This window comes from Cebidichthys violaceus, unplaced genomic scaffold (genome assembly GCF_023349555.1).
Source record: "Cebidichthys violaceus isolate CVI_PGR_0920_01 unplaced genomic scaffold, fCebVio1.0.p SCAF_30, whole genome shotgun sequence".
In the NCBI taxonomy this organism is placed as follows: domain Eukaryota; kingdom Metazoa; phylum Chordata; class Actinopteri; order Perciformes; family Stichaeidae; genus Cebidichthys; species Cebidichthys violaceus.
In genome coordinates, this window is record NW_027176484.1 from 2772597 (window position 1) to 2791691 (window position 19095).

Sequence of the window (19095 nt, forward strand, 5' to 3'; positions counted from 1 at the left end):
TTCCTGCAGCGATGATGCACCGGGGCTAACGTTCGACCCTAATGAGCTCTGGAACATGATTGTTTGAACAGCTTCTGGTGAAATTCAGGAGGTCCCAAGGCTCGTGTCCAAGTCAAAGGCAACAATGGTCCCTTTTCATCAAGGTAGATGTATCCTGACCTGAACTCCTGCTGCAGTGTCTCCTCTTGCCAACGGACAGCAATAGCTGAAGTCATAATCATGATATTCATAGCTATGAAAATATGAGCACTGTTGGAGCCACTGTGGTGAAAATTACTTCCAGAGTCTCTTTAAACTTTAAAAAGTTGGCTTCAGGTGCAACAACATTGAAGCTTACTTCCATATGAGTCGCTCTTTGATGTGAGCTGATGGACTGTTTGAACAACATTTCCTCTTGTCCTCATCGCTGCTGTAAAATGTCACATCAATATGTTTCTGTATATATGCCCTTAAATATACCACGCATCACTGGTACAGCTTCCCTAAATGAAGTAAACAAATAGAGATAGCATGCCAAATGACATCAAACAGTAAGCTCCAGACTGAAAGTTCATTCTTGACCCTGAAAACAGTAGTGAATCAAACAGTCTCGCCACACGTTCCTCTTCTGTTCTGGAGCTTTATGATATCACACAGTCTTCCTCAGCAGGAGTTTGCCCAGTCGTCATGGAATTGCACGTTCTTTTTTTTTTTTTAAATCAATACAACTTTATTAATCCCTGCAATGCCAAAGTTGGTCTGGTGATGAATTATATGCAGCAGTTATGTTATGTTTTGCGGTGAATTGCAGGATTTTTGCTTTTATAGAACAAAACAGATGAAACCATTTGACATTTGAGCTGAATCATTTTAAAGTTCTTGTTGAGCGCGAAGTCTAAATGCCTTTTCAGGCTGTTCCTCGTGAGACTAACTTGCAGAGAGACAGAAAACATTTTTGAACAAGGCATTACTGTTTTGCAGAAACTCCTGATTGATTGTCAACTCGTATCGGCTGTTGTTCTTGACCTGATCAGTTGAATGGTGGTTGCGATGATGAATACAGTCTTTTGTATCTTAAGGAATGTGTTCTGCAACAAACTCATAAATAATATCAAATGCAACAAAGTGTATAATTATTACATTACAATCTCTAGGGCACCTTTGACGTCCTCCGAAGTCATGAACATCATATTATGTCATACAAACCTTATGTGATTACACAAGGCGAGACTCTGAGTACACAGCTTTTTGTTACCAATTTATTTACCGTATTTTTCGGACTATAAGGCGCACCGGATTATAAGGCGCACTGTGAATTAACGTGTCTATGTTCACACATAAACCGCACCGGATTATAAGGCGCATTAAGCAAAACAACACAGTCCGGTAAGTCAAACTTTATTCAACTCAGTTGTAACAACAAATACCGGTACAGAAAAATACGCTCACTTATCGATTCATACCTCTTCCACAAATCCATCGAATTCTTCATCTTCAGTGTCTGAGTGAAACAGCTGTGCGATTTCGGCATCAAGAATGCCCGAATCCCTCTCGTCATTTTCCGAGTCAGTCTTGTTGCTGTTATCGGCCATTATCGGCTGTTCAGTGATGATTCCAGCTTTCGTGAAAGCTCGGATGACAGTTGCGACCGATGGTTACTTGTTGTGCTTATTGATCGATTTTGACTTTTAGTTTAGACATTACATTCCTGTTACGGGGCCGATCAGGTAGTGACACAGCGTACCGTAATGCTCCGAATATCCATTGAGCGGAGCGGCTTCGTTGCTTACCAAAGTCGTACTTACATATTTCGACAGATTTTTGAGCGCATTGTACCACATAAAATCGATCAATAAGCACAACAAGTAACCATACATAAGGCGCGCTGGATTATAAGGCGCACTGTCAATTTTTGAGAAAATTTAAGGATTTTAAGTGCGCCTTATAGTCCGAAAAATACGGTACTTTGGGGATCATGAACCTGACCTAGAAATCCTTAAATTCAAGATCTGTCATTCTTTTTTTTTGTCAGACTTTGACCTAGAAGTCCATGCAGGAAGTTGTCCACAGTCTGCCTCTGCTATAAAGTAGTGTCAAGTGTCTTTCCTTTGGGGGACCACTGAGCTGGGAATTGTTCCTTTGCCCGCTGCTTCCCCTGTGATTTTCATTTGGACTGCCCACTTCTTTGAATTCCTAGTTGACCAACTGTATTTACTGAAGTTTTTTTCTGTAATGTGATTAGTTTACAACTTGCCATGGAATGCTTGAATCGGTCAAGTTTAGGATTGAATTTGAAAAGAAAGTGAAATAGCTGCAAAAAAAATCTTATGTCCAACAAACAACCATGTAAAAAAAAAAAAAGTTAGCCTTATTTAACTCCCTGCCTTTTACAGAACTATTTAAATGTAACACTAAACTACGACGTTTATGACTATGATTCCGTGATTATTTAAAGCATTATTAGCACAGTTTACTCCATTATGTGTTAGATTTATAACACAGCTGGAGGTAATCTACTCTATTTTTATTGCTGTTCTCTATTACTATAAATGCTGATATTGTTGTATCTATTTATGGTTTAGGGGAACAAGTTGTAAACTGTATATGGTTTGTAATGTATGTATGTACAATGTAAAAAATTCCCCATGGAGAGATAGAGCATGCAGTGTCATGTTACTCTGTCTGTTAACATATGTTAAAACCTGAGGCAGTGTTGAGATGTTGAAATAGTGATGCATTTACTCTCAAGGTACTACGTGATAAACAGACACGCATCACAAGACATAGAGTGAAAACCCTACGGGACTTTTATGGAGGTCCTCAATAATGAATGAAATGGGTCTTTTCGCTTCGAACACGGAGAGTTCTTATCTGTGACATTCATGTGAATTCTGGCTCCCCTTAAGGCTTTTATGTCCCACCATCAGTCGCGAAGTAACCACGCCAGATGGCTTTATATTCTCCATCACATCAAGTCATCTAAAACCTTTTAGTGGCATTTATAAGACCACACTGACCCCACACAGGAAAGCCACTGGTAAAGTCAAGTGCCGGACCGACTCCTCACAAACGCTAGGTCATGTGAAAAGAATGTCCAGCGCTTCCAACACGCTGCTGTCTGAGGAAATCTAAATCCTATGATGGTCTATGACGACAACATTTCTCTGATTCAACTCTAAGCTCTCATGAAATGAAATAGCTGTTTCCTCAGAGTCCCCAATGAAAGTATCATTGAATGAAATTCTGAAAAATAAATGATTCCAAAACTGCTGCAAAGCTATCCTTGATGCGAATGCAAAATCTTTTTTCACGCGAATGTTCAAAGGACATATGGCATCATCTTGAGGATGTGACTGGCAGGAGATGAATGGTTGTACTGGTGAAACTGTTTATGAATGGGAAGTCTATACTGCCTGACATGATTAAACATGCTTAGTTAACCTCCATGGATAAATACAGTTTAAAACCTTCTAGGTCAGCCCATGTGTTTCGTGTGTCCAATTCTGATTAGACACCAGACAGAGACTTACTCTGGCATAGAACAAAAGTTGTTGTCGATCTTGCTTTTACTATCAAAAGTTCACTGTTAACAGACAATAAATAACATTCGAGACATTGTGCAAAGCACACTTTAATATAAATATGTATATATATATATATTCAGTGACGCTTACTGTGGGATTTTGTGTCTTTGCAGGTTATTAGTAGGCGCTCCGTATGAAATGAATGGCCCCTACCAGACAGGGGATATTTATAAATGTTCGCTGAGCCGACGAACCAATGGCAACGGCTGTTCCAAGCTCAACTTAGGTATAGTATCACCGCACACTTTTTTTTTTTTCACCAGAGAATCACAAGATACACCACACACAGTAACAGTCATGACTGCAAATCATCTGAATATGCATGTATAAGTGTTTATATGTCTGCACGCTTTTTCTGCATCATGGTGGCATGTGTGAGACAGGAGTGTGGGTACCATACCAATCATTCCACATTTTACAATGTTTTTTAATTGTTTATGGACATTTCCACATGTGTGTTATACCACGCATCTCACCGCATGCTTCTCTCATACCTTCATACCATGTGTTGTGCTGGTTAGGAAGGCACACGTAAACGTTTAGGTCTGAGGATGTAGACGATGCTTTGGCTGCCCAGACAGCAATAACAAACCAAAGTCCCAGATGGTGGACCTTCTGTCTGAAGGATAGTGCATGTATTTATGTACATATGATCTGTGCATCCAAGATCCTCTCAGTGAGTTTCATTTTCCCTCAAGGAAGGATATCTCTGACCAACGTATCGGAGCGAAAGGACAAGATGAGGCTGGGAATGACGCTCACATCGAACCCTAAAGACAACAGCTTTGTGGTTAGTTTATAACTTATTGGATTTATCTTTTTTTGAGAAATAACATAAAGTGACGCTCTGCTGCTCCAGAACCTTTTGAGTAAGTAAGACCGCATTTAATGAAATAGCAATAGTGAAAATGGAAAAAAGAATCTCACAAGATTGTCTTTTGATTGCACGGTTGTACTGCAGCTCTCCCTACGGAAGGTCTTTGAAAGCATGAGCTAACGTTCTGTAATATTCTGTGGTTCATAATGTTTCTTGTGTAAATGCTTTCTTTTATGTTTCAGGCCTGTGGGCCGCTATGGTCCTATGAGTGCGGCAGCTCTTACTACAGCACTGGCATATGCTCCAGAGTGAACGCAAGCTTCAAGTTCTCCAGGACGATTGCGCCTGCCTTTCAGAGTGAGTCCAAAAGTATTTTTTCCTGTTTGACAAACGTTCATGGACAGTTCTTCGTCACAGCAGATGATTATTTCCCTTATTTATGAACGTCCGTGTTCTCTCATGATCGGGTCTTTAAATGCGTTTCAGGATGCGAGACCTATATGGACATAGTGATCGTTCTGGATGGCTCAAACTCCATCTACCCCTGGTACGAAGTGCAGGCTTTTCTCATCAACATTCTTCAGAAGTTCTATGTTGGACCAGGTCAAATACAGGTGTGTAAGAGAGGAAGGAACGCTACAAGAAGATAAGATATATTGGTAATGTTCATGTTGGATACTTTCAAGTAGTGGACTTAATTTATACAAAAGTCTTTTCTTTATCCGAGCTAATTCTGTCTCAGGTTTATTGTGCCTGTGATATGTTCATGAAAGTTAGTTTTTCGTAAAACTATAACGGAAGACAATTAATCCTTTAGATAACTGCAAGAAGACAGAGCACTTATTCATTGTGATAGGTTAATGTGTCTCTTGGGACAGGTTGGAGTTGTTCAGTATGGTGAGAAGGTGGTCCATGAATTCAAGCTCAGCGACTACAAATCTGTTGAGGAAGTGGTGAAAAGAGCGCGCAGCATCAACCAACGAGGTGGGGAGGAGACCAACACGGCTCTGGGCATCAACGTAGCTCGGTACAGTATCTCCCTACAGTATCTCCCGTAGCAACACTACTTAACTTCAATCTGTGATTTGTTTCACTGAACGCATCAAACGTGTTCTCACAGCTCTCAAGCTTTCAAACAAGGAGGTCGACGCGGCGCCAAGAAGGTGATGATTGTGATAACCGACGGAGAGTCGCATGACAGTGCTGATCTCCAGCAGGCCATCGAGGACAGTGAGAAGGATGGCATCACCCGTTATGCCATCGCTGTGAGTCTGTTAGACCTATTATTTACCTGGGCTGGATGGCTTACACTTTATGAGTTTTAACTTAGTTTTGTGAAGGCTAATACATTTCCAGTGCTCCATTTAAAAAACACCATGAACATAATGAGCTCATGGAGTTCATTGAAGGATGGAGCCAAAAACACTCAAGCACCTGGAGAGATTAAAATACTGTACAAGCGCAGTGGAAGTGCAGTTAAAGGAGTAAATGATCTCTTCCAAACCACATGCTTCTTTGGTTTGAGTTGTTGCTGGTGCAGTCAATGGCACACTCGATTCCATCCACTGGAGCAATTTGGTCGAAAACCGACCGGAGACAGCACTGGCAGTGTTATAGAGAACCTAAATCACCTGAAACCTTCTCAAAGAGCGCTATTGTTAGCCTGTTGTAGGGCTTTTAAAATGTGACAGACCAATTCAGCTGGTTGACGTTCAAGTTCTTCATTCATGTACTGAAAGATTACTCAATCTTACCTTCACAGGTCCTTGGCTACTACAACCGTCGTGGAATCAACCCTGAGGCCTTCCTCAATGAGATCAAGTACATCGCCAGCGACCCAGATGACAAGCACTTCTTCAATGTGACAGACGAGTCGGCACTGAAGGATATTGTGGACGCACTTGGGGAACGCATCTTCAGTTTGGAAGGTTTTGCAAAGAATTCATTAGAGCTACATTTCATTTGTGAGACATTTTTGTCCAAAGCAACTCATAATAAGGGTATTCCTCTTCAAAAACTAAGTGTGTTCAGTGTTGCAGTGCAAGTTCTTAGGACTACGCATAATTAAAAACCACAAAGGATGTGATGTTTCTCTGTGGAACGATACAAACTTACATAAAGTAGATAAACCTTGGATAAAGTGAGACACCTATGATGCATTCATACATTTTACAGAAACAGGCTGGCCAACAGTTCTGATATCAGGTTATTAAGTTATTTATCAAGCAAAAATGCCAAACATTGGCAGTTCCCAGCTTCTGAAATGTAAGGATTTTCTGATTTTCTCTGTTTTCTAACTTTTTTAATTCAATAATTCAATGAACTCACCTTTATCTTCAACCTCGGGGAAAATCGTTTTCTTATTTTTTATAAACAATTAATGGGATTAAGAGATTAATCAGCCATGAACGTAATCATTATTGCTGTGGGAATGCTCAAACAAAGTACCTGAAAAATCTCTTACACGTGAAACGTCCACATTGAAACTTCACTGCAACGGCTCTTCTAGGGTTTTGACTGTGGTTTGCAGCTGAAATTTCTGAGCTGCTGCAGCGGTTCAGAACTGTAAAAGACTGACTTGTTTACACAGGAACCAGTAAGAATGGGACAGCGTTTGGCCTCCAGATGTCTCAGGCTGGATTTTCCGCACACAACGTTGAGGTGAGTCTGACTTCTTCTACCACGTCGCCTCATATCATCTGTTAACGTGGAGAACAGCACACATTGTCTCAATTTCTGGCACTTCGTTACTCCTCCCCACAACCTGCCATTTATCACTTTCCAGTCCCCCCCCCCTCTGAGGTGCGTGCTGTGTGGACCCAGAGGTTTAGGTCGTCCTGATTTAGGAGCCCCAGACAGAAAAGACAGGCCTTTTTCCACTTCAACTTCAACTGTGCGGTGATGGGTAATAAGACACCACTTGTTCCCAGGGGAAACATACTGGTGAGAAGCTGAGGCACGATTGAGACGGTTCAGCTGCAGGATGGGTTGTTTTTCCGCTGAGGTTTTAATAGAATCTGAAAGCAGATAGTCGCAGGTGTGCTGGCTTTAAAAGGTGACGCAGGTGGAGGAGGACGGAGATAAGACACATCCTCTACTGTACCGGCTGTTCATACCAATTCATTGATTTCCATTCCTGGCTCCGTCCAGACATTTGTTGATGCAACTACATTGATTTTCCAGTTCCTCTTCACAGTGTGATTAGTCAAGGGAGGAAAAAACATATCCCATTCAGGATAAAAAATAAATACAGAGCAGAATTTGCAGCTGGGTGGTAAGAATTGCTGGAAATTCGGTCTACAAGGCCAGATTCCAGAGATGCTCGACAGCACCAACCTGAGTGTTGAGAGTAGGATAACTTATTGGAAAGAATGTCGGCTCTGCAAAGGAGAAAACCACTCCTAAAAAGCCCAGATGGTTTTGCTAAATGTGACATGTGCCAACTCTGAAGGCTGCTTATGTCATATTCATATCCATATAGACGTTTCATGCATCAGCATGCAGTACGTTGCAGTTTCTCTGTCTGCTGTTTGTTTTTCGTTAACTGTAACTAAACAAAAATATCTGTGACATTTGGTGAACAGATTTCTGTATTTAACACAATGTAGAATATACTGTACATCACATGTTTGTTGAGCTGGTATAAAGTGTACTCTCTATACACTTCTGTATGTTTATGTACAACCACAAATCTGGCCCCCTCCAATGCAATGAAGAGTTGACATCCTGGCTACACTACATGCAACTGCAGTTGAAATAGGTCACTGGTTTATTGGGTTGAACTGTTTTGGGGTTTCATTCATTTGCCATGGAGACCAATTTGACCAAAACAGACAACCACATTGGCGTAAAGCTGCTGTCAAGAGAGTGACGTAGTGCGAGCGCGGTAAGCACACAATTCTGCCTTCCAGCATATGCTCAAACACTGGAAAATGTTTTGTCGGCATATTGTGTGAGGTAAAAAAAAAAAAAAAACATAGCTCATTAAGCTGAGCAACCCTATAATTACAGTGTCAGTGATACAATGCAGGGTGAACCATGGAAGATAGAAAATCCCTCCTTGCGTCTGCAGTTAATTGCACACTGATCAAGATTTAGCAGGGATTTGATAATGGACTTTAAAGCAGACTTACTTTCTTTGCACACTGTGGTTTGTGATTGTGCGAAAACTTTCCACTGTAGCTTCCGTGATTGTTGATGTTGTATAGCTGTCGTGAGTTCATTTCCACCAGTAGTTTTAAATACAGATATAGCTGAGCAGACTTCAAGTTTTCATTCATTTTTTGCTTTGTGGCAAAACCTTTTTATAGCTATGCTCCAACTTAAGCAATAGGAGGAAATACGGGGTTGGATCCTTGGGAGTTTCAGTGGAAGATTTGTCATGGTTATGAAATATGATTTTCTCTGTTTTTAAAATCTTTTGGTTTTGGACCGGCAATACAAGACATTTAAAGACGTTACCTTGGACTTGGGATGGACAGATTTCCCAATTTATTTCTGAGAATTTATAGACCAAAAAGTTAAAGTTAAAATATACTAACGATTAATCAATAATGAAACTATTCGTTAGTTGCAGTCCAACAACTGGATGATACACACTACCTTGTTAGCTTGCGTGCTGGTAAGCCATACTAATGTGCTGCCGAGCCAAGCTAGCGTTGACCACGACTGAAATTGTAGAAGTTGTGGGTAACATGTTTGTGTTATTGTGTTATCCTTCATTCCCAACCAAGCACAAGACATTTGCCTGGTTACATTCGAGTATGGTTGTGATTGCGAAAGACAATAATAGATAAACCAAAAGAATAAACAACAAAATGAGTCATGGATAAGTAACTCGTATGATATGTGTAAGCTGGGAGAGATTTATATTGTATCTCAAAGGGGAAAAATGAGATAAAAACTGGGAAAATGGAGTAGACCAAAGCTGTATACTTAATGTGAAAAATAAAGATTAAAAGATTTTGTTATGTTCTTCATAATCCAAAGAAATGAAAGTTTGGTACAAAGTTTCTTCATATGGAAATGGGCCGGTAAGCTGCTATAGAAAGAGAAATTTGGATTTCTCCAGTGTAGAATCTGAGTAAAAAAGAAAATAACCTTGAGAAGAGCCATTAGTTTCTTTATGCATCAACATGTTCTTGTTGTAGCAACATCTGCAGTGGTCTGATGTACTGCGGGAAAGAGAAGGAGGGTTGCATTTAATTTGATTTCCTTCATATTCAAGTATCCACAAATGTAATGAGAACCTGCCTCGTGTTTATCATTGTTACCAAGATTACGTTTCGCTAAGGTCAGCCAAACACACAGGGTGTGCTCCAAAACAGTGGTTAAGTTCCATGAACATATACAGTAATTACCATGTTGCAAACATGTGCAGCGCAGGCAGTGGCTGAAAAACAATTCCCCCTTCCGTGCAGGACGGGATTCTGGTCGGTGCAGTCGGCGCTTACGATTGGAACGGAGCAGTGCTGAAGGAAACGCGACAGGGGAAGGTGGTCCCTCCCAAGTCCTCTTACACACAGGAGTTCCCTGAAGAGCTCAAAAACCACGGTGCCTACTTGGGTAAGTAGCACCCTAGAAATGAGTTTAATGGAGCGGAAAAATCACGACTGGGTTGTGATGGGTGTCTATAATGTGAAAAGAAATGCAGCGACAATGAAGGATACGCTTCGAACAATGTTTCTAACACCAGTCTTGTATTTCTACTTGTATTTCGTCCTGCCCTGGTAGAAGACCTGTGGGTTTAACATTAACTATATTAGCTGCAACCCATCTCTATTAAGTGTACCCATTGCCCTAGTACTTCTCATTATATCCAACCCCATCTCACTCCAGCACCACAGATCTCTGCTTTTATCATCAGTGGTTTTTCTCTGAGCTTATCCACCAGGCTGCCAATGGACGCCATTCTAGACTCAATAGTAATATGAGGTGGAAGCATAATTTCGGAAAGGCAGGGAGAAAAAAAAAGAAAGAGGGTATGAAGATGTGAGATGAAGGTGGAAAAGTATACGGGGAGTGAGTGGAATTTTTAGTGGGAAAAGATGAAATAGAGGAAGAAATCTGAGAAACCTGAGAAACCAGAACATCCAGTCCTGCGTAACTGAATGCAGCTCACTTAGCTTCAACTCCTCAAGTTGCTGAGTTTTACTATTTTTTCTCGAGTCATGCAGATCACTGCTATGAAATTAAAGCTGAAGGTCAGGCTCAATCACTCTCAGTGCACTCAAACAGTGGAACAAAACATAGTGCCGGTAGTCTTTATTACAATTTGACTATGAAACAATCAACTTACTTCATTTACAGATCCACAGTCAATGGAAGAAAAATGTAATTACTAACATCACAAGTAATATCTTGGGTTGATTTGGTCTCCAAATCTACGTACTTCAGAAGGTTGTTGCCTGTGAACTGAGGCAGAATTATTGTGTGTGTTTTACATAACCAGGTTATACCGTGACGTCTGTGGTGTCGGCCAGAAACGGTCGTCTCCTCGTAGCGGGAGCTCCACGATTCAACCACACGGGCAAAGTCATCATCTTCACTCTGAAGAACTCGGGCAACCTCACCATCCTGCACTCTCTCAAAGGCCAGCAGGTAGTGTAGCCACCAGCACTTCACCTATACTTGATTTTAGGACTACATCAGTTGTACACTGATGTTCTCCTGATGTCTTCTTTGAAAGAATGCCGCAGTGCAACAAGGCATGTCATGAAACATTGTTATAAAACTCTGCTTGTAGTACCGTTATTAAAGAGCAGCTCAGTCTTTATGAGTCTTTATTGCTCCTTTTTGGATTAATGTGATTGTACAGTAACCTCTTTCAAATGGAGTTGCTGCGGGGGCAAACAAATGTGTGTCAACTTAGGTGAACTTTGGTGAAATAAATAGCAAGTCGGTGCAAAACTCTGGGGGAACACAGACCTGGAGAGCCTAAAATACATCAAAACCAGAATTGCAACTGGCAGTGTAGTACATTAATTCAGCCAGATTTGGGGGTAGATCTTCTCTCTCTCTGTTTTTGTCATTTTAGTACCCAGTTTATTCTGTATTTTCAACTTTTCCAATCAATGAACATATAAAATAAGACAAAATGGTCGAAAAAATCATCTTGACATGCAGTATTTTCCAGAGAAAAAGGCCAATAACCAAAAGGAATTTTATTCGAAATTCAACCTCAATAAAATGACTGCTCAACAACTACAGTCCAGACATACTGTGCTGATGGTGCAAGTTGGCATGAAGACACATTCACTGAATGTGTAAATCTCTATTACCAATAAAGTTTGATTTGGTGCTATAAATAAGTATTGCTGATGTTTCATTTTAGGACTTTTAAGCGTGCATCAAATCATCTGTTGGGATTTAATCCCACGATCAAATTCAGTTTAAAAATAATTATCAGTTCAAAGGGATGTGGCTCTGTGTGTTAATGTCCGCTACACTCATAACTGGCAACCCTTCACAGGCCGCAGCAGCTTACATTGTACCTTGTCAGCAACAGCTCAACCAGAACAGCAGATGTTTTTTTGCAGAAAACATTCTGGATCTCACAACTCTTGAGCAAAGAGCTTTTTAAAAGGCAGATGTTTCTGATCTGAAAGCCAATAGATGATGTTCCATCCATTCCAGTGACTGATTCAGCCTCCCTCCGAAAAGCTCTCACAGTCTGAGCATCTACAAAATCATTACGACTCCGACCACTTTGACACAACGCAGACCCCCATTTGCTTTCAATATTCAAGTTCATAAGCAACTCCAGATCATCAGTAAATCAGAAAACAACATGTGGATCAACAAACAGTGGAGGAGAATCCAAGAATTTCAGAGCATATAAACACCTGTTGAGTGAACGCTTTTGAGGGATTCAAACTGATGAATAATAAAGATCTACACATCCGTCTCTTTCAGATCGGCTCGTACTACGGCAGCGAGATTGCACCTGTGGATATTGATGGAGACGGCATTACTGACAACCTTTTGGTGGCAGCGCCCATGTTCTTCAGTGGAGGCTTGGAGAAGGGAAAGGTCTATATCTACAGAGTAACAGAACTGGTGGGTATAAACTCTGAAAACTTGAACACATGCAGAGACACATGAATCAATTTCTGACACAAACACAGAATTGGGTCAACACCTGTTCAAACTTCAGACATTCCCAGTCATTTCTGCCTCACCGGAGGTGTCAGGTAACACTTTACAACCCAGACTCTGTTGCATTCCAGCTCCACAGTTAGCGCACTGACATGCTGCAGGCAGACATTTGACACACGACCTTGTCCAGATCAAATGTGCAGATCAAATGCTTCCATGCCAGTGTGCAGATTTTAATAGATGCGCAGAATTAACTCAATAGGAAAGTATTCTGCCCCTTCTAAAACCATTTCCAGCAATCCATTTGGAGGCGAGAACTTTCTTTAATAGAAGGAAATTTCCCCGGTGCTCCAGATCTGCTCATTGGAATAATACATGTCTTCAGCTGTTTCTGAATCTATTGAGCAGGCATGGAAGAGGCATTTCAATAGCTGGTCTGGCCCAAACCACATCACAGGTGGCAGGCCAAGCTTAACAGTGAAGAAACAAAACACCAACAGAGAGAAATCCCTCTTTTAAAAAACTGTCTGTCAACACCAGGACAGCAATAATAATGATGTGGTTGATCCAGGTGGTGGCTGTAGATGCTTCACGGTGATATTGTTCTGGAAAACTATTTAAAGGACACCCTGGTTCAAAAATGTGTCTGTGTGGTTACAGTGAATATTACACATCCACAATGTGATCACGCAGACTTGACTTTAAAAAAAAAAAAAAAAAAAAACATTTTCATTGGCTCTGAGCATATTTGCTACTAACGACTTTTTGCCATGCTAGCGGCATGGCTTTATATGGCAATGCTGGTCCAGACGGAAATATCTCAGCAAAGAAAGGAAGTGTTTCTCATGTCTGCCTGCAGGGCAGCACCTCAGTAGAATAAGTGTGCATTACTGTAAAAAGCTCATGAAATGAGAGATGATGAAATGTTGAAGCGGCTATAAAACCAATATTTTTACCATGGATCATCTTCTGATCCTACAGCATCACAGAGTCGCCAGCATGGCTGTAGACTCTTGCCTTGTTTAATCAACTGTACATATTTTCATTGTTTCTTCTTCATTTAATAAACACTATATGAGCAGGATGTCTTGACTTATCAGAAGTGTATGTGTGGTACACGATAGCACAATTATACTGAGCTGCCTCTGATCAAAACTTAAAGGATGATAACTACAAGTCCAGAGCTAGATGAAGTCGCCCAAAGTCTGGCAGCTGGTCAAAAATAAAATTCCATTCTGATGCAAAATGTACTCCTGAGCTCACACACTGGTTGTGACCCTTCATGGCCTCCTCACAAACCATATGTTTCGAATTTAAACACTGCTGAATATATTTTCCCCCCATTTCTCCATCAATCTCCCTCTTTGTCACGCATGCACACATCAGGTAGCGGAGAAGTAAAAGCTACCTTCCTAAATCATCTCCCTTACCATTTATTCAACAGAAATAACAAGTGATCTCACGTTTCGTCTGCCGACCCCAAAAATACATTATGAGCTGAGATGCCAAGTGGACCAATGATATGCATGGCCACTGATGGAATGGAGTATTTGTTCGTTTTTTTTATTAGTCCTGCCGGGTAGTTGCTTTCAAAGGCATGGGCATTTTCCATCTGACTTTACACTCGCTAAGAATAGAACTTCAAATAAATACACTCAAGCTATACGCCGTTCTTTTTACGATCAAGAGGTAAAATTCCTCACTTTTTTGTTGCCAGATGTTTTAGATATTCGAGTTCAAAAAGGCAGAATTAAAGGATTATGTGGAAAACACAGAAGCTGATCCAAACGTTATCTTTCGTTTGGTGAGATGAAAGATTAGAAAAAGAAACTCTTTTGTTACTTTATTTGTGTATAAATTCCAACATGATTAGTTGACTAAAGATGGTTTTGAGATAATTGAAACAACAAACCCAGCTGGATTGAGGACAGAGAGGACAACAATCTCTTCTTTGGTCTTGTTATGAGACATCTGAGAGATCATTTAAAGAACGGATCAGCCCTTTGACATAAACTCTGCCAGAAGGCAAGGATCCGCCCACTAGAGGAGACATACAGAATTTCTTTACCATATATGCTATTCTGAAAAATGTCCTTTTGGCATAAGCTTTTGTTTCCAATAAAGCTTTTGTCCTCCCCAGCTTGTATCAGTGTATATATATCCACATTACAGAAACAACATGTGTCCTGGCAAGGCTTTCTGTGTGTTGTTTATGCATCAGAATGTTTACATGCTGGGTGTCATTTTCCAGGCTTTCTAGTTGCCTGTAACATTAACCCCAAAACAGATGAATCCTACAGACATTATTTACAGTAGAGAGACATCTTTACATGTATATACTTACATGTATATACACTTGACTCATAATAAGATGTTTTAGACTATTATTTTCCTTTTTCTGACCGGCTCTATTGTCCTTTTACCTAGATGTTATTGTCTGTGTAAATACATTCAGAGAGGTGCAAAAGTCAAATGCCTTTTAGCAACATTCATACTTGTCCAAATAAAGCTGATTCTGATAATTAAGCGTTTTTAACATAAGATGCAGTGAGTGACTTGCTCAATAATATTGATTTATTCGCAGACAGTGAGGTAGATCTTGGCTGTGGAACATGGGGAGTCTTAACAGAAACTGATAGCTACACCAGAAAAAGTGGGTTTTCAGTTTTTGCTTGAATTTTCTGGCTGAGGTTGAGAAATAAACACCTCAGCCTCCGTGAACTATCTCGTCTATGGCCAAAGTCATCGGTCTAAGATGCACACTGCTGTTGTCTTCACAGTGGATTTTGGGAAGTGACCTGAAGGGAGCAAGTGATAAGCTGAACAAAATGAGGTGTTGTGTAGATAGTTTAATAAATAACACTCAGGGCTGTTTTTTATGTTTAAAGAACATATGTCTAATGATGCTGCATTTGGCCAGTTACTCATATACATGTCTGTCTGGGAGGAGAGTCAAACTCTGGAAATACATGAAAGTATTTTTTTCCATCTTGTGTTGTGGTTTAAAAATCTTTTTGTTCACTGACCTTGTTTGTTGCAGTTGATTATTTTGGGATGTGCAGACAGACCTCCTGCTGTGGGACTTGCCCAATAAAGCTAATGTCTATTAATCAACATCAATACAAAAGCTGATATATAGAGTCAAAGCTTTCCCTTAAGGGGAGATTGCCTTGAGTTATTATTGAAGTGGGAAAAACAATTCACTCTGATCGCAGCAAGAATCATTATGTTTCCCTTCATCCTTCAGAACCGTTTCATCCTTGAGGGGTCTTTGGAAATCCACAACGGGGGCCAGAATGCTCGCTTTGGCTCATCGCTCGCTCCGGTGCCAGATCTGAACGGCGATGGCTTCAATGACTTGGTGGTGGGGGCCCCACTGGAAGATGACCACAAAGGAGCCATTTATGTTTTCTTCAGCCAGCACAACAGAATACTACGCAAATACAAACAGGTAGGAGGTGTGAAAAAGAGAACAGCTAAAAGACAATGTCAGTGTGTTTGCTTTTCTTTTTTTGCCTACTGACTTTAATGTACATATTACTGTTAATCATATAGAATATGTTTTTCAAACAAGGGCAAATAAAACCAGACGAGGAACAAGAGGGCCAGCAGTAGTCATGAGCCTACAGACGGGTTACAAATGAATATGAGGGAATGAGGGGCAGGTGTGCAGGGAGGTGTGGAGAAAAGGTGTCTGTAGATTACAGGAACACACTGAGAGCAGCTACTGGACAGGTGGACAATGACAGGCTCTGCAAACGACAGGAGAATCAGGCATGATAAACTGATTCAATTCAATTTATTTTGTATTGCCCAAAATCATACATTTTCCTCAGAGGGCTTTACAATCTGTTCATATATGACATCCTCTGTCCCAGGACCCTCACATTGTTACAGGAAAAACTCCCCCCAAAAACTGTTCAACGCCGAGAAAGAAAAAGGAAGAAATCTACGTTCTTCTCCCAGGATGGACAGAAGTGCAATAGATGTCATGTGTACAGAAAGAACAACATAGCAGAGTTACAACACGAGTAGTCAGCAGAATGATGATGGACAAATTATGACTGCTAATAATTACAAATAGAATAGTGCAAAATATATTGATCTGAGGCAGCGGACTGTAAGTGACGACACTGATTTAAACTGAGGCAGGAAGCTCTGCGGTGAACAATTTAATCCTTTAGTATGCTTCACAGAATGGTTGGTAGTGATGGAAAGTAAAGTATTTGCAGTAAATAGGTGAAAACATACCCAAAAAAAACATAGACCTCAAGATTTTTTGTTCATAAAATTACTTTTTATGCACTTTGTCATTGATAATTGAGATGAGCTTACAATAGAAGCTTTTTTTTGTTTTTCTTGAGTAAATTACTTTTTTTTTTTTTTAAATCTGCATACTGTATTTGTAACTGCACAGTTTATTTGTACACATGACTGTTCCAATAATGGCTGAAATCTCAACATAGTTCACTTTGGTTGGTGTTGTTATGATCCTTGTTTGTTTCTCAGAGGATAGCAGCAGCAGATTTGGCTCCTGGCCTGCTGTACTTTGGCCGCAGTATTCATGGCACAATGGACATGAACAATGACGGTTTAGTGGACCTGGCAGTAGGCTCCCTCGGTGCTGCTGTTCTCCTTTGGTTAGTATTTCACCCAGTAAATAACACTACTATTGAAGTTATTTCTGCAAAAAGTACGAGGCGAGCTCCAAATACCTTTCGTCAGTTTCTTTAAAGACGTCCATCTTACTACTGCTATGATTTGCTCACTGCTACTTTTACTGTTAAAACCCTCTAATAGAGATTTCTGTGTAGGCTTTCAGAAAGAATCATATTTTCAAACACTCGTATGCCCTCGCAGGTCACAGAGCGTTGTCCGGATATATACCACTGTCAGGTTTGAGCCCAGTAAGATCAACATCTTTGTGAAGGACTGTCAGAGGGGTGGCAAAGACGTGACCTGTATGTCAGCCATCGTATGTTTCAACATCACTGCCAGGACAGCCATTCCTCCCACACAGGAAATTGGTAAGCCAGCAAAAATAATCCACGGCTGTGGAAGCATTTCCGTAAATCTCCCCCCGTTCCTCCCCTTGTCTTTGCCTGATGTTTGGCATCTTCCAGAGGCTCAAAAAAACAAACATGTAATCTATTGGTGAAGCAGACCTTTTTACATGTTGCACAACTTATCAAATCTATAGATAAAACAAAAGTCTGAAGAAAAGAAAAAAAAGATATGTTTCCTGAGACAGCATCTCTGGATATTGTCAAACTTTTAACAGATCATTTTTTTACCATTCTGCTTGATCAGAGAAACTTATATTTTGGTTCTGTATTTGAAATATAGCTCAGCTGTTGTTTAGATGGTGATACATGACAGGATGGAACGTGGCTGGCTTTCAGTGAGAAACGGCCCAGTGTATATACTTCATGTTCTCCTGACTCCAATAGACTTTTTAGCAAGCGGCTTCCTGTAATATATGCGATGGTATGGCTCCTTCCATTCAGAGCGGTGCCAAAGCGAAGCGTTTCTTTACTAGCGGTAAGAAATTCTGATCTCACTGCTGCTCTCTGCCAAAGCTAATGCTGCTGCCTTCAAAAAACGGGAATATCTGAACCACTCCGGTGCTATCAAATGTTGCTTTTATTGTGTGAACGTGGTTGGAATGAAAGTTAATCACTGTTTTATTCGTCTTACAAAAAGAGAGTTGTTTCTAATTGTTTGGTGGTGGTGGTGGTGGTGGTGGCGACAACTCAATCCTGCAGACGGGTGCCACCGATAGTAGCCCACCTGCATGTAACCGCAGGGTGTCTCTGCAATTTGTTTTAAGAGATACGATGGCCGGGTCCAGTTTCACTGTGTATAAGGGGGCGAGGAAGCAGAGGTGCAGGGGAGCGTGTTCTGAGTTAACCTCTCGACCCCGCGACATCTTTATCAAATCTATAAGACGTGGCAAAACAGGGTATAGAGGAAGAAGAGAGGGACTTATCTTGTTTTTGCTGGTTACTTACAGTGGAACACGTTTATTTAATTTCCCCCTCTTTGTCGTGTCTGGATGGTAATGCGTGCCAGATGTGCTGCTGTTTGTGAGTTCGCTGTGGTCTATTGCAAAAAAAAAAAGAACTATTTTTTTTTATATCCTAGTCAAGTTAATCTTATTTATGCAAATATCTATTTACAGTATTTGAGAGAAAAGACTCAAGTAACTATTTTTAAGATGCCCTTTGTGGGAATTTGAAGTAAGATACTGATGATGAAAGTTGCTTTGTGGAGAGCTATTTTTAAAATGAAGAAGTGCCACATCCAACTTATTTACTTAAAATATATAGTAGTTGATAATGGTCATTTTTGATATGGTGAAAAGTGGAGAAAAGCTTCCAATTCAATGTCCATTATGTCCATAATGTGTTTGTGTAAGATTTATCCCTCTCTCTAATTCTCTAGTTGACCCCAAGCGCACAAGTTCACCCTTAGTAGGTTTCCTTCATGCCGTGAAAACACGATGCAATAAATGGAAAGCCGTTTAAACAATGTGGCTTGGAAACGACTCGGTACTGAAGTCAGAGGGTTTGGATTTGTGTATATTCTTGGTCACACATTCATCAGATGTTCAGAGTC

General features: G+C 40.5%; 1 protein-coding gene across 1 annotated transcript in view; it reads left to right on the top strand.

Annotated features, from left to right (window-relative positions):
- Window positions 1-19095, top strand: part of LOC137882146 (integrin alpha-11-like) — a 46620-nt gene that overhangs the window by 14850 nt on the left and 12675 nt on the right. Inside the window, 14 exon segments of the mRNA XM_068724291.1 lie at window positions 3677-3789; window positions 4262-4353; window positions 4623-4737; window positions 4867-4994; window positions 5259-5407; window positions 5501-5645; window positions 6143-6308; window positions 6971-7041; window positions 9801-9945; window positions 10832-10980; window positions 12295-12438; window positions 15725-15928; window positions 16987-17117; window positions 17338-17504. Coding sequence (XP_068580392.1) covers window positions 3677-3789; window positions 4262-4353; window positions 4623-4737; window positions 4867-4994; window positions 5259-5407; window positions 5501-5645; window positions 6143-6308; window positions 6971-7041; window positions 9801-9945; window positions 10832-10980; window positions 12295-12438; window positions 15725-15928; window positions 16987-17117; window positions 17338-17504 — 1919 coding nt within the window.